Source organism: Thamnophis elegans, chromosome 1, assembly GCF_009769535.1.
Source record: "Thamnophis elegans isolate rThaEle1 chromosome 1, rThaEle1.pri, whole genome shotgun sequence".
Lineage (NCBI taxonomy): Eukaryota > Metazoa > Chordata > Lepidosauria > Squamata > Colubridae > Thamnophis > Thamnophis elegans.
This window is the reverse complement of record NC_045541.1, coordinates 25,770,404-25,785,890: the sequence shown is the minus strand read 5'-3', so window position 1 is coordinate 25,785,890 and position 15,487 is coordinate 25,770,404. Positions and strand designations below refer to the sequence as shown.

The window sequence follows — 15,487 nt, the reverse complement described above, 5'->3', positions numbered from 1 at the left end:
TTGGTTCAAATAATGCATTGAAACTGTGAAAGTAGGTAAGTTCATAGTCAAATACAAACTAAAATTCTCTCCTCTCTCTATTTAAGGCAGGATTATAGAAAGCAACAAATAAGAATTGAAAGCACTACAGCTGCAAAATCTTCCTTTTATAAATGCTTGTATGCCTAAATTACATAAATTTGGATACAGATTCTCAGCTTATGAGTACTGATGTAATGCTTGGTGGATTTGAAGTAATTCTAATTTGGTAATCCTCTGTCAGTTCCTGGACAAATGTAATTGTTTTTTAAAGTTCCTGATTTTTAGGGCCAGGATAACCTTCAAAAAGACAGGATTATCTTGCAAAGCTCTTAGCACAAGTTAATACCTCCCTAGGTCTTAATGGAGATCCCCATTAATAACATTCTCCATCTCAATTTCCCTTTTTATTATGGAGACTGAACAGCAGAGTATTCTGCTATTTCAGAAATGAAAGGAAGTCTTGAGTTTTAGGAATATACGAGAATGTGCTTTTCTGTCAGAAAGTGATAGCGTCAGGATCATCAGCTGTGTTCTTTTGTGAAAAAGTGGTAATGATATATTTAACAAAATGCATTCTTCTGAATTTGGAAATGGTTTGTATTAAACATGTCTATCTTTTTTTTAAAGCAACATTGCCCATCAAAATGGTTTTCAAGTCTGCCCTTACATTGGTGGTCATGGGATAGGAACGAACCTACATAGTAATCCTGAAGTTTGGCATCATGGTAAGAGGGTCCCCTCCTTAATTTTTCCATGGTTCTTTGAATACCTTACATTATAATTGCATCCAACTGCAAAAGGGTTGTGCTCCTGCCAGTACATAAACTTTTTTGTCACTTTTCTTAGAAATAATTTTCCCTTTGCTTTCTCAATGGAAGTTAATGGACTTTAAGGGAAAATTCAAATGAACAAATCAGAAACATGATCAAACAGAATCAGTATCCAGAATTGTGGGAGACATTTTTCTTTCCACACTAATTCAAAATGCTTACTATTGGCAATAAGCCTCTAGGGCCAGGGTGTGGAACTCGCGGCCCTCAAGTCAGATGCGTCACACACTGGCCAAGCCCACCCTCAGTTACGACAACATGATGCTGTGCGTTTGACACCCCTGCTCTGGGGGCCTTCCGGTTTCCCATAAACCAAGGCTTGCTTGAGAAATACAAAGGTTTTGTAGTTCCCACTCACCATGATAAATCATAGTTTGTTGAACCAGTCATAGGGATCAGGTGTTTTGAAAAACACTAACCTTATGACAAGATTTCCACTGTAATTGCAATGCTTATAACTAAGGTGTGTATGTTGCATTAAGCCAAACTAAATCGCATATGACTTCGTGCAGCCTTTTGCAAACTAGGGCCTTCCGAGTGTGTTGGAATTGCCTATCTCCAGGAGACAGGTTGGGAAAAGATAGCTTTCTACAATACAGGGCCCCAATTGGTATCTACAGCAATTGACTTAAGGCCATTAACTTTAGACGTTAATGGAAGAAAGAGGATACACTATGGCTCTCCTTCGAGACATGACTTCTGTGCAAAGAGCAGGATGGGGAAGCAGAATCAGAAATGCTAGTTTCCATTTGATACTGAATGCCACACATTTCTTTTGTCATCTGTCTTCAGATTTGTGCAGATTACTTATCCACATAAAAATGTATTGCTTAAAAGACAGCTCTTGACGATAATCCCTCAGCACCCCACACTTTTTCCTACATTGGGAATTGGAACATAAGCAGCATTTGGGGCTAAATCTAAAATGACTAAATAAAAACTAGAGGGGAGTGGGGAAAGGGAGAATATTAGCATCTTTTCACTTCTACTTGGAAGTAACTTTGTGTTATTTATTTTCAAGTAATGATACTGAGGAATCCAGGTGTGAAGATAATAGGTGGACTCCACTCTTTGTGCAAAATAATCATTCACCTAGATCTCCTTTAGTTTCCTTGACTTTCCAACCATGTAGGGTGATTTTGATTTAAAATCTGAATGAATTTCTTTCCTCTGATATTTTTTTTCATTCCGACTAGATGACCGCTTAGATTATTCCACTGTTCCCCCAAAGTAGTTTCAGAATCAAGTGCAAACCTCAAATTGGCCAGTCCTGTCTTCTGAATTCTGACAAATTGGCCAGTCCTGTCTCCTGAATTCAGAATACTCTAGGACGGATGAGCAGCTTTGCAGGGCAAAGATGGGCTTAGCTAGGGGATGGTCCTGTTTGAGAGAAACACAATTTCTAGCAAAAGACCATGTTTTTATTTGCCTAGGTAATTTTAAAAGTTTCTCTTTTATTTTGTAGCAAACGAAAACAATGTATTAATGGAGAAGGGAATGGCATTCACAATAGGTTAGTTATGGTTTGTATTGAAATGGTTGTAACATCTTGACGCAATCTTACTGTTCAATTGGATTTTCTTTCTCCGGAGTCATTAGATGCTATTGTTTTAATAGAATAATACCCAAGCACCTCTGTTTGAATGTTGAATGTCTTAGTATACTATAATGTCTCATAGTTATTCTAAACTCATTGGATGTTATTTCTATTTGCATTTTCAACACTATCTACATTTGTTAGTTTTGATTTTTTTTAAAAAATATCACTGACTTCTGATTTTAATATATATTTTCTTTATTAAATTGACATGCTGCCCACCTCTCTATTCAGAGGTGAGATGGCTTCATTACCTGAGATAGTGTTCATTTGTCCCGAGCAGAACAGCTGCCCCCTGACTATTCTGTGCAGTAGAGCCTTGGTTGGAGACTTCAGGAAGAGCTGGCTCAGGGAGGCATCGAACAAGGGGGAAATTGGAGAGCTGACAATGCCTCAGTCCATCCTAAGGATAGATTTAGATGGTGTCATGACAGCCCAGTGGGTTTTGGGAGGAAGGGAAGTTGAGCTCACAGTAAGAGGTCAGTTTGAAGGCTGATTCCCCCCAAATATCAGATTAACCACCCAACTCTCTGGGAACAATTATGCCCCTTTATTGGAGCCCAGGAGCTGCCCTTCTGTCATTTTGGCTGAGTAGCCAGTCAGCAGCCCTCACCTGGGAGATTGAACACGCTAAATACCAATCATCAAGAGCTTATCAGGGGGTGGAAAGAGAGAGGAAAAAATGTATTCCTCACTCACGGCGTGCCTAAATGGTACAGCAATTAAGGGGAAATAAGAAAATTGTTGTTTTGCTGATTTAATGAACATTTTAAAACCTGCTTTTAAAAAAATCAAATATTTCCATCCTGCCTGCTCTTTGGAGGAAAGTGGCTGGGGGCTTTGGTTGTTATGATCCACGAGGATCTTAATTAAAGCTTGATTAAAATGCCCTTCTTCCACCTTTTGAAACAGGGACACGCATCCAGGTTCTAGCTTGAGGGTTGCTATGCTTTCCTCCACCGATAGCAACTGCTTTTGTGATTGGGATTTTTTGAGCGATGGCTGAAGTAAAATTCAATATGGTTTATCTGGACAAACTGGCCCTTGGAGGGTTAGGAAGGACAAGCTTGCAAATCACTATAATACTTATTTAATTCTCTGTTTGTTGTATCAGAGCCTGTAATAATGGAAGGATTGACTGAATGTTATCTCCTGGATGATGATTGGACTCTGATAAGCGCAGACCTCAGAAGGTGGTAACTTTCCTGTTGTCATTTCAATTCTCAGTTTAATTGATAATTCCCTAATTGGACATTTTGCTGTTGGTTCTCATGCATTTTCCCTTCAAAATAGAATTCCAGGACCACCTTGTCCCCCTAACTAGCTGCTTCTCTTTCAGATCAGCCGTGTTTGAGCACACCATCGTCATTACAGACAAAGGAGCAGAAATCCTGACCCTCCTGGCTGAGGAAACTTAAGAGCCACCAGCTGGCAGAAGAACCTTTTTCCTGTGGTGCTCCCGGGAGAAGCTGGCACGAAGGGGCTGTATCAACCCATTTATTTATTTAGGGGAGCTGCTTTCTTGCAGGATCCTCAAAGGACACTAATGTAAAGTGGATAATCTGTGAACAAAGCATGTAGCCTCTTCTACTCCACAACCATTATATATATATCGATTCCCAAACTTGGGTATGGCTAGCTGATGAGAGCTAAATAGCTTGAAATAGATCTATACTAGTCTCCCTTTATTTATTTATCAGCATAAATATAAATATAAATATAAATATAAATATAAATATAAATATAAATATAAATATATATATATATATATATATATATATATATATATATATATATATATATATATATATATATATATATATATATATATATATATATATATATAAACACCCCCCTCCTTTCCTAAAAAAAACAAAAAAACCTGAGGATGTGTTTCTCTGCCCTCCCTTGTTTTGGTTTCTTATGCTTTGTTTCAAGGCTGTTCCTAGTTCCTGTGGCAGTGCCCACATGTTTACATAGCCAAATGGGTTTTTTCCCCCCAAAGACATGAAAACAACAGCAAAGCAAAGGGGCAACTTCATTTCTTGTGGCTTTGCAGCCACTTACATTTTTAGCAACCGTATCAGAACCTTCAGACCAAACAACCCTCCTTTACCAAACAGAAAAAAAGTGGTTTTTACTGTATTACTGCGTCTCTGAGTTACTCCAGGGGGTGACCTTATTCCTTGAGGAAGAAAGGACCTTGCCTAAACTGGTGCCCCTTTTCCCAGGACTCCAGCCTGAACCTCCCATCTTTACTGCAGAGGGATTGTTTGATCTGTGGCTTTCGGTACCCCAAATCCCAGAGCAAATCCCTAGCAAGGAAAAGAGAATTCTGGAGGCTTGGCCATTGAAGACTTGGGGGGGGGGCAGTACTGACTACCCAGAAGAAGGACTGCCTCTAACTTTTCCCCCATTCCCTTCTTCCTGCCAGGAGTAGCCTGGTGCTGGTGGCTTCTGCTAGTTGAGCTCTAAACACACACACCCTGGCCCATCTTCAGAACCAGGAGGGAGCAGAAGTCTCTTGCTACCCCGGGTGTTAAGGGCCTTCCCGGGGGGGGGGGGAGCTGCTGGGATCTCCAGGCAGGCCATAAAGACTTCAGTCTTCGGGGTATTGGGGGGGGGGGCAAGCGGGAGTGGGTCGGGCGGAAGCTTGAAGCAGGATCGGCTGAGCTAAAGGCGAGCCAAGAAGGAAAGGGAAGAGGGGAGACAACAGAAATACAGGTACAGTTGCCGATGCAAACGAGCTTGGATTGGGCAAATAAGCTGGGAAGGGAGAAGGGGGAATCCCCTGACTGGGCTCGGCGTCCGTCACCTGAAATTCACTTTTCGGCTGGTAACAATTACGCCAAAGCCCGGAGCTCACAGCCCCCCCCCCCCCCGCACGCAACCAAAAGTTGCGGTACTCTGGCTTCATTCACGTCGAGCCCAAGCTACGTTTGCCAAGTTTCCCTCTGTGAAGCCGACTCTTTAACCTGGCCCCTGGGGCTATTTCAGGTGTCCCCATCAAAGCGAATCGTGCACTGACGGACAACCCCCAAAATTGGCTTCGTTTAGAAAATAACATTAAACCGGCAGGACTGGGCTTTGAAACCAAATTTTGACAAACTCGTTAACGAATTTTTGCTCCCCCGTTCGGCGCCCTCCCAAAGGTGAGGTAGCGGGAGGGCCGTCACCAAAATAATAATTGACTTAAGTTTTGTTTGAAGTTTTTATTTAAAAAAATATCTGATCGTTCTCGGGTAATCAATTATTTCCGGGTACTGGTCGTTGTGAATGAAACTTTGGTCGTGTGTACTAGGATAAGAAAGGTCTCCGGGACAGAAGTCAACATTTTGATGAGGACTTTAGGAATATGCAACCTGGCGATAAGCTATGGTTGAGTAAATAAAATTGTCTGGATTCACACAAGTCTCTAAGTCACACATCCTAGTTTACGAATGGCTGAGATTCCACGATTACTTTGTAAACAACGAGGCCTCCTTGCATATAAACGATTGGAAAGATTACAAGTAGAGGGTTTTTTTTTCTTTTCGTTTGAAGGAACCGTAAGGACGGTTTTCCAGACTTGCGATCCTCCAGAGCTCCTCCATTCTCCTGGACCAATGTGTGCCTATGTATAATGGAAGGTCTTAGAGTACCAGGGTGGAAGATCCAGCTTTTGGACTGGATTCTCACAATAGCTCGATTAGATCATTGACATTAAACATCTCGCGCATCATGTAAACTACCGGTAGTTATAAAGCTGGATGCGGACTGGAGCTTACCCAGGCTAGGCAAACTCAATTCAGGGGATTAATTCAGCAACCAAATTAAGCGAGTGCTGTTGGATGCTTCGGCAAATTTGATTCCCTCATTTCCCGGATAACTCAGGAGTGGGAGGGGAGACGCCCCCTCGCTTTAAGCAACAGAGAATAATAGAATAGGAATATATAATATAATATAGAATAGAATAGAATAATATACAATATAGAATGGAATGGAATAATGGGATGGAATGGAATAGAAGAATAGAATAGTAGAATATAGAATAGAATAATAGAATACAATATAGAGTAGAATAATAGAATAGAATAGAATATAGAATAGAATAATAGAATACAATGTATAATATAATATAGAATAGATTAGAATAATAGAATAGAAAATAGAATAGAATAGATAGAAGGGATCCTGGGTGTCTTCTAGTCCAGCCCCCGAGGGAAGGGAAGGTTAGAAACCAGTATGTCAACCCAGTCAATTGTGCAAAGAAAGTCTAAACCCGTTTACCTCAAAGGACTTGGGTGATGAAGATGACCCCTAATTCATTGCATCTGGCTTCACATTCTGTGGGCCCTTTTGAGTTCAGAGCACCAATGGGCTCTTCAAGAGGGGAAACTTCAGCCGGGCTATTTCTCAGGTCACTTTTCTTTCTATTAAAGGGCATATACCAAGGACACCAGCTCCCGCAACCTATAGTCCATGTGGCACTGCGATTCACTAGGTCCCAACTATAATAAATTCATGAGGTTTCAAGGTGGCACAAGGCTCTTTGATTGCATCCGCTTCCTTTGAGATTCCTCTGGGAACCTCCCTGCCCCCACCATCATTAAACCATCATGCTAAACCTTGCATTTACAAACTATGTTTTATGATTTCACTAGTATCTGAAACCAGCCATTGTGGGTTAACACAATAAAATATTGATGAAACCAAATCAAGGCTTAGCAGGCTGTGTCAATATTTACTTGGCGTTAGATGAGAAAAAGCCTTGTTTGTATAAAATAGAACTACATCTGGCCTTCCACTCTGGGTTGGAGTGAAAAGATAATCCGACAGGCTTTTGAGTAGTTGCCCAAGACTTTCTAAGTAGGTAAGACTTTTGAAGTGTCTGGAGCAAGTTGGGTGTGAGGTCCTAGACAACACTATGCTTCCTACTTATTTCAGTGGAAGAACTAAAATTTGATATAAAAGTCCCAAGCCTTTTATGTATTTCCATGAGAGTGAGTGCTACGGAATCCAGAGAGATTGACTACTGAGTAGCTATGCCTAGGTTTAAGGGTACATCTTCTGCATTGGGACAGCATCTCTCACTCTCTCTGTTTAATTGCAGCCTTCCCAGAGGGTTACTCCCCCCCCCCTCAGGTTAATTTTATTAGGACTGCAGGATTTTACCAACTGCTGTGGTAACAAGCTGTTTGCCTAGCAATTAGACTGAGGTAGCAGCATTTATGATACACATTTATAATCCTAATGATTAAGGTGATTGCAGAAAGGTTTATTTTGTGTGTGTGTGAGAGAGGGGGGGGGAGAGATTGCTGTCGAATAACGAAGTTTGGGAAGTTCTGTGCTTGGTTGGAACTTCCCTTTTCCAACTCCCTCCCTCTGCGGGGTCTGAATACAAAGTTGGTAGATCTCTAGATGAAACCACTCTTTTCCTTCCCTGGCCTCCTACCCCCTCCAGGAACATTTCTCAAGCACTTCGGGGCCTTCAGAGCACCAGCCTCCCAAAACGACTTTGGCCCAATTATTTCATCGTAATGTCCCTTTGCTCCGATCATAAAGAAATGCTGAAAACAAGCAAAATTGAAGCCAATTTCAAAGCAGCACATTTTCTCTCTCTTCCCCACTCCCCGCATGCACAACGTGTCTTCTACACGTGTCTTCTACACGTACACGTATTTTCTCAAAGCCCTTAGGGATAAACGGACTGTGAGTTCCACAGGAGAGAGTTAAACTTAGAACGAAGTTAAGCTTTGGGGCGATCGGTTTGGGGCTTCTGTCAGCCCCAGCGGACGAGGAAAGGGGCAGCCCCCTCCGCCCCCGTAGGGTCCCGGGTCCGCCCAGCACCATAGCCAGAGTTGGACAGGTTTTATTAGAATGGGTTACCAGACCCGATTCAATGTTCGTGGATTCGGCCACCTCCACCACTGAATTTCAAACAAATTCTAACACAAAAGTCGACGGAAAGGAAACACCCCCTTCCCCCCGATAGGTTTCAACCTAAAAAGCACGTCAGGCTAAGTTCAACGGGGTTAAATTCAGTGTAAGGGCCCAACCGATGCCGCCGCCTGAGCATCGAAACTGAATTGCGCGCAAATCAGAGGGACTTTTCCGCCAGAGGATCCCGCGATTCAGACCAGCGCGTTGGCGCGGAATCGGGGCACATTTCCAGCGCGTGAGAGAGTGCTATACCCCCCCCTGCCCCCTCCCTCCAACCCATTTGGCAAGGCCGGCGCAAATTTAACCTTCCTCTCTAGGGCATCTCTAGCAACCCCACAAGGCGCTTCCCCCGAAAACTCTCATTCTCCCGCAGGAAGGAAACCTGCGGGGCCGGAGACTGGCACTTTTTACAGGGACGCCAGAACCGCCCTCCTTGTAAACGGGTTTCCCTCCCCTCTCTCAGCGCACCCCCCCCCCACCGGCCAGGCTGGCTTCCTCTCCATCGCAGCTGGAAAATCCATCCGATTGCCTCAATGAGGACTAGGAGACTGAGTCTGCACTCCAATTGTATTCCAACCAAGAAGTGCCCGGACTCCGGGCTGGAAGGCAACTCGCCCCCCAATTCCCCCTCCCCTCCAGCCACCTCCAAACTTTCTCCCAGTTTGGAAAAACACTTTGGAGAACTTCAAAAAACACCAACTTAAGGTTCGATTTCCAGATAGAAGAAAAACTTCCCTTCCCTGCTGGGCTCCACACCGCTTCCCTTCTCCCCACCCGAGCAAGACCCCACCACCACTTACGCGCTCCAGGTCCAGGTGTGGACAAGGCGGGCTGAGTCGCCAGGTGCGTTGCGGTGGGCACCGAGGGCACCGCTCTTTCCTGCTGTGGTTGGAGGGGGTGGTGGGAAGGCAGAAGGGGCTCCAAGCCGCGGAAAGAGATCCAAGGAGGCAGGTGGCCCTTGCTTAGCCCGGCTCTCCAGAGCCCCTCGGAAGTGGCTGCTTATGGGGTGGGGGGCAGCGTTATAGTGTGGCCTTACAGCCCTCGCCTCTGCCCGCCACCGTCGCCTTCTAGTAAGCGCAGGCTTCTGAAAAGCAGCCAGCCAGCCAGCCAGCCGGCGGGGAGGGGAGGCCTCTCTCTCCCCCCCCCCATTAATATCTATAACGCCACCCGCAATGCAATTTGTCTGCATGCTCATTTTTACTGGTGATCTCCCTTTGCCAAAAAAAAGGGGGGGAGTGGGCTTGATTACAGAGCCGGGGTTCCGTGCGCGCCCTCGACGCGCCGAGGTGGAAGCGAGCGGGGCAGGCAGGGAAGGGAGAAGCGGAGCTCAGGCCAAAGAGGAGCGCGTGCGTGTCTCGGGGGGCTCGTGCGTGCACGTGGGGGTGAGTGAGTGTGCGTGTGATACACACACATATATTTATATATTTCTCCCCCTCCCGTTGTTTAAAACGCGCCAAAGGCTTTGCGCGCGCCGCTATTAGTGTTAAATATATGGCTAATTATGCGTATGAGAATTAAACATCAGTGTTATGCTAATGGGGGCGCCTTCAGCTGTGGATCAGAGCACTTGAGACTAGCATTTAATCAAGTGAATCAGTAACTAATACAGCTGCACGTGTGAACTTTCCGCAAGATCAGCCCTCTCCCCACCCTTAACCCCCTCCCCTCTCCCCCAGGACGGCCCGGCATCTCAATCTATACACATACACACACAAGCACGGATCGTGAAACGAGGAGTGAAATAATTAGCCGCCGATGCTTTCTAATTATTAGACCTCGGAAAGTCAGTGGAGATTGCACCCCGGAGGCCTCGCCTGGCGACGGCGTGGAAACTATTTTGATGCTTTGCTCAACTGGAGGCAATGGGGGGAGGGGGAATAGAGGAAGGAAGGAAGGAAAGGAGGAAGGAAGGAAGGAAGGAAGTTTGTAGAAACAGATCAGGTCACTTCAGCCCACAGCCTCCCCCTTTTTCTGTGCCACTTGTATTTGAAAGTAGCCCCGTTGTTCTCAGAGTGGGGGGTGGAGACATCAAGTTGGCACCCCCCCCCCTTTCATTTTCAGGCCAATTCCTAGGAAAGCAAAAGTTTCTTTAGAATGTATCACCAAGGGCAGGTTTTCCTTCTTAATCGCCTAGTTAGCAGTACTTTAGGTTGAATTCTGAAAAACCGTCCACGGTAATCACTACTCAGAACATTAGTCTGCAACTAACCTGCTCCTGGGGGGGGGGGGAGTTAGACACAGCAGCTTTCCCACCGCCCCTCTCTTCTCTGCAGGACTTCCACTTGAAAGGAACCGAGGTGGACCAGGTCTTGCCATAGATAGCTTTGGAACGGGAGGAGTCAATCCCGTGGCCCTGACTCTAAAGTGGGCATCCTCCTCCTAAATGGGGCTAATCCAACCGAGTCGAAAGCTTACTTCACCCCCCTTCGGACCGCACGGTGTCAGCTACCGACTGGATGCGTGGAGCCGTGAAAGTGACCTGGCCTGACCCCACGAGGGACCTGTCTTGTCGGGAGAGTGGAAGCGCTGATCCCTCACCCCTCCGCGCTCGACTTTGGCTTCCGATGCTCCTCCGGCGGTCTTCCTTCCTTCCTTCGTTCTTTCCTTCCTTTCCTTCCTTTCCTCCTTTCTTTCCGTCCTTCCTTCCTTCCTTCCTTCCTTTCCTTCCTTCCTTCCTTACTTTCTTCCTTCCTTCCCTCCCTCATTCCTTCCTTCGTTCTTTCCTTCCTTCGTTCTTTCCTTCCTTCCTTCCTTCCTTTCCTTCCTTCCTTCCTTCCTTTCTTCCTTCCTTCCCTCCCTCCCTCCTTCCTTCCTTCCTTCCTTCTTTCCTTCGTTCTTTCATTCCTTCGTTCTTTCCTTCCTTCCTTCCTTCCTCCCTCCCTCCCTCCCTCCCTCAGCCTTGGTGGAGCGCTTAGCTAGTCCTCCCGCTCCACCGGCCCCACTGCGCGCCAAACGCAGCCCCGGGGGAAATCACCTGCCCCGCCAATTGCGCGCGCCTGGCAAGGAGGGGCCTGGCCGGCCTCGCCCCGCCACCACCCCTGCCAACGGCGCTCCCCTCGCTATGCTGCTTAGACCGAAGACCGGCCCGCAACCAGGCGCCGCTCCAAGACCCCCCCCCACACACCTGAGAGGCTGGGGGGGGGCAGGAAAAGGGGCAAGGTTGGGGTGGGGGGAGGGAGACCCTTAGGCTTCTTTTCCAGCTTACACATAGTTGTGGTGGAGTTTAGTCACGAGTTACACCGGGAGGGACACCTGGAAAAGTCAAGCAGAGCCGGTGGGGAGAGAGAGAGAATGGAGCCGGGGCTCCATCCTCCCCAGAGGAGAACAGAGGGCCTGGTGGGCGAACCTTTCCCGCCTTCCTCCCCGCATCCTTGGTGGGGGTGGGGGGCGGTGGGGGTTCAGGCGTCTGGAAGGGTCCCGCGGCCCCGTCTCCTCCTCCCAGGCGAAGTCCGTCTTTCTCGCTCGCCCGGTCCAGCCGGCGAAGCCCCCGAAAAGCGTCTCGGGCCAATCGCGAGCGCTTCTGCCAGACGGCGGGCCAATCAGCTCGGCGAGCTCATGCATATTCATGGCGTTTGGCTGAGTCAAAGCTTTTAGGCGAGTTTGTGTAGATCCCCCCAGCATCTCATGCCTTAGAGACACTTTTTTTTTTCAAAGAGCCAAACTCCCTTTTTCTTATGAATGGAAAGTGAAAAGCCCCGGGCCTCTTAAATTGGGTCCCGAGAAACGCCAGGCCGGGAGAGAGGCCCCCCCCAAAGACGAGAGAGCCAGCGAGAGCAGGAGCAGGAGCGAGCGAGGGCGAGCGAGCGAGAGAGCCACCCGAGTCAGCGGCGAGCAATGACCATGACCACCATGCCAGAGAGCCTAAATAGCCCCGTCTCAGGCAAGGCGGTCTTCATGGAGTTTGGCCCGCCCGGGCAGCAAATGCCTCCGTCGCCCATGGCCCACGGCCACTACTCCATGCACTGTTTACACTCGGCCGGCCACTCGCAGCCGGACAGCTCGTACAGCGCCGCATCCTCCTTCTCCAGACCGCTGGGCTACCCCTATGTCAACTCGGTCAGCGGCCACTCGGGCAACCCTTACATGAGCTCGGTGCAGTCCTACCCCAACAGCACCAGCTTGGCTCAGACTCGGTTAGAGGAGACAGGTACGTGCCATTTGCCGGCGAGAGGGGAGGGCAGGGCAGGGCGGGGAGGGGGGGGTCGGTGGGGAAGGAGGGGGGCAGAGGGAGGGGAGGGGAGAAAACCCTAAATGGACCCCCTCCCTGAAAAATACGGAAAACAAAAAGAAACGCAGCCAAACTGAATTGAGGGGGGGGGCTTTAGATTTTTCTCCCCCACCCCTCAAGCCCCCAGGATTCTGCCCCAACTGCCCTCAAGGGACCAGCCTAGTTTCCAAGATTTCTGGAGTTTGCACACAAAGCCACAACAGGCCCGGCTGGCATAGCCCCGAAAAGCATTTCCTCTGCACTCTTTCCAACTCAACCCACCCCCCCCCAGATGTGCGCCTATTAGGCTCGGCAATTATTTATTGCGTCGCGCTATAAACAATGTATGCAATTAAGGGTAATTAAACCTAAAGTGCCGCCGCCTGTAAAAATAGAAAAACTTTTCCTATTCTCCCCCCCCCCCCCGCCCCTCTTCCCCTTCCCCACGGGCGATGGAACTCCGGGGCTGCCAACAATCCCCTTCTCCTCTGCGCCACGGCCGCCTTGTCCCCGCCCGGCTTCGGGGGGCTCTGCCGGTGGGGCTCCGGGGCTCATTAAGTATGACTGACTGGAGGGCGGAGGAAGGGAGCCTGACACCGGCTGCTCCCGGGGCCCTTTGGAGGCCGGTGCGGGGCCGGGGCCGAACCTCTGACCTGGACTGACTGAGAGGCTGCGCGGCTGGGGTGGATCCTCGCCACCTCCGCCTAGTTAGCCAAGTGCCCAGCTTTCTCTCTCTCTCTCTCTCACGGGCCTCTTTTGTCCCTTCCTTCTTCTCCAGGGACCGAGACAGAGAAAAGCACCGTGGTGGAAGGCGGCGAAGTGCGCTTTAACGGCAAAGGGAAAAAAATCCGGAAACCTCGGACGATTTACTCCAGCTTGCAGCTCCAGGCTTTGAACCGGCGCTTCCAACAGACCCAGTACTTGGCATTGCCGGAAAGAGCCGAGTTGGCCGCCTCCTTGGGCCTCACTCAGACTCAGGTAGGCAGAGCGGGGAGCCGTTTCCCTTCCTTCATCCCCGGCCATGGGACGCTCTCCTTTCCCACCCCAGGAGGCTTCGGGCTTTTCCCAGCCGAGCTTCCTTCGGCAAGGAAGGAGCCGGAGAGCTTCGTGGGGAGGGGGGGGGTCCGGTCGAGGTGAAGAAAAGCTCCCCTAAAGGATTCCCTCCTCTCTATCGCATATCTGGATTGAATCTATCGACTCTGGGAAAGCGCCCTAAAAACACATTAAAATATGTTATTTGCTTTAGCGGCGATTTTCTTGTTCTTGAGCTACGAAGCCTTTGGTCGAGCTTCCCTTCTCCTCTTCCCAAGGCATCTTTGGCTCAAAAGATCTCTGCTCTCCCTAAATAGGGCCCGAGGAACCCTATTTAAGATTTTAAGGTGCGAGTTTCTCAAGCTCCGGAAAAATTTCTTTCAGGACCTGGAGAAACCCGGGCCAGATTCACAGACAACAACCCTTTCCAGAAATCCGACCCAAAGGAAAACCACTTACCCTACCATTCGTATCTCCCCCCACAACCTTTCCTAGGTCGAAAACCTCAAATTTCGAAAGAAAAAAAACCTTGGGGATTTTTTCATTGACGCCGGACGTTTATTTGGCCTGGGCCCTATCCGGTTTAGAAACGGGAGTCCGCTGTCTGTGGCGCAGAGTTACACTCTATCCTGGCCGCATCCTGAGGTCTTAAGCATCGCGGCAACCCCCCCCCCCTTCTTAGCCACGTGTGGACGGTGGGAAATAAAGTTTATTGGCCTTTCCCGGTCCTTGGACGCTGGGCAAGAGGCTAAAAGTTAAAAACGACCCTGTTAGTCTCGGAACAGCAGCTGATTCGCTTACCCCCCCCCCCCATTAAAGTCGGGGAGGAAAACTCGGAGCGCGCCTCAGTTCCCAGCGATGCGCCTCCAGCTCCGTCGACCTTTCTGTCCGAGGTCGCAGCCATAGCGCTGCCTGGCGCCTTGGGGCCGAGAGCGGATTCCTCGGAGGATGGGTGAGGGGAGAGCCATGAGGGTCCGAGGGCGGTTGGGGCAGGGAAGGGGCTTGTGACTTCTGCGGTGTGCGTGTTCTGAACGTTTCATCTCTTTGGGACTGTGGGGGGGGAGTGCAGGTCAAGATCTGGTTCCAGAACAAGCGCTCCAAATTCAAGAAGCTAATGAAGCAAGGGGGAGCCGCCTTGGAAAGCAGCGCCCTGGCCAACGGGAGGTCGCTCTCGGCCAACTCTCCGCCCGGGCCGCCCGTCTGGAACACCAGCTCGTCGTCGGGTAAGAGCTCCACGGGAACCCCGGGCACCTACATCCCCAGCTACACGTCTTGGTACCCTTCGGCCCACCAGGAGACTATGCAGCAGCCTCAGCTGATGTGAGGTTGAGCCAAGGGCTTGGCCGGCTCCGGTTTCTGTTTTTTCTTTTTGTTGTTGCTTTGGCTTTTGTGTTTTTTTTTGTTTCGTTTTTATTTTTACTTTTGCAACGTTGAACCGATAAGCCGATCGCCCCATCGGCTGGAACCCCCGAACGAACGAACGAACGAACGAACTAAACGAGCGAAGAAAAAACAAAGGCCCCCCTTGTTGGTCTGGGGAAATCGCACCGCGGAAGGAAGCCGCCTTCGTTCCCCCCTTTAGAAAGCCTGAGCCAGCCGGAGCGTCTCTGGGCAGCCGAAGATTTTTTTGGGGAGGGGGGTCGCAGCTCCCGAGACAAGCACAGATGCCAGGCGGGGCTGGTTCCCACTGCAGACAGCTGACGCGGCCGCCCCAGATAGTCCCCCAGCCACGCCGGACGACAGCCTGCCAGCAGCCGCAACAGCAGCGCGGAATCCGGCCCTCGGCCTGGGTGGACCATCAGGACGCCGGCAGCAAAGAACCTGTTTGTCCGAGGAAGGGAGGGGGAGCAGGGTCCTCTCTCTTCTGTCCGTCTTTCT

General features: G+C 49.0%; 2 protein-coding genes across 2 annotated transcripts in view; both read left to right on the top strand.

The window, feature by feature from the left end:
• METAP1D (methionyl aminopeptidase type 1D, mitochondrial) overlaps positions 1-4,116 on the top strand; it is a 78,901-nt gene extending 74,785 nt beyond the window's left edge. Inside the window, exons 7-10 of the mRNA XM_032215573.1 lie at positions 649-746; positions 2,317-2,364; positions 3,563-3,641; positions 3,788-4,116. Of these exons, the coding sequence (XP_032071464.1) occupies positions 649-746; positions 2,317-2,364; positions 3,563-3,641; positions 3,788-3,866 (304 nt within the window). The 3' untranslated portion in view covers positions 3,867-4,116. The remainder of the gene's footprint in view (positions 1-648; positions 747-2,316; positions 2,365-3,562; positions 3,642-3,787) is intronic.
• Positions 4,117-12,204: 8,088 nt separating this feature from the next.
• On the top strand, positions 12,205-14,933 carry DLX1 (distal-less homeobox 1). Its single transcript, XM_032233303.1, has 3 exons — positions 12,205-12,517; positions 13,356-13,555; positions 14,679-14,933. Exons 1-3 carry the CDS (start codon positions 12,205-12,207, stop codon positions 14,931-14,933), a joined length of 768 nt encoding a protein of 255 aa, XP_032089194.1.
• The last annotated feature ends 554 nt before the right edge of the window (positions 14,934-15,487 follow it).

Bases quoted from the DNA above. Each gene is read 5' to 3' on its own strand.
- DLX1 (XM_032233303.1), top strand. From the start codon at position 12,205: ATGACCATGACCACCATGCCAGAGAGCCTAAATAGCCCCGTCTCAGGC. The intron at 12,518-13,355 runs GTACGTGCCATT...CTTCTTCTCCAG, and splicing joins GACTCGGTTAGAGGAGACAG to GGACCGAGACAGAGAAAAGC. The intron at 13,556-14,678 runs GTAGGCAGAGCG...GGGGGAGTGCAG, and splicing joins TGGGCCTCACTCAGACTCAG to GTCAAGATCTGGTTCCAGAA.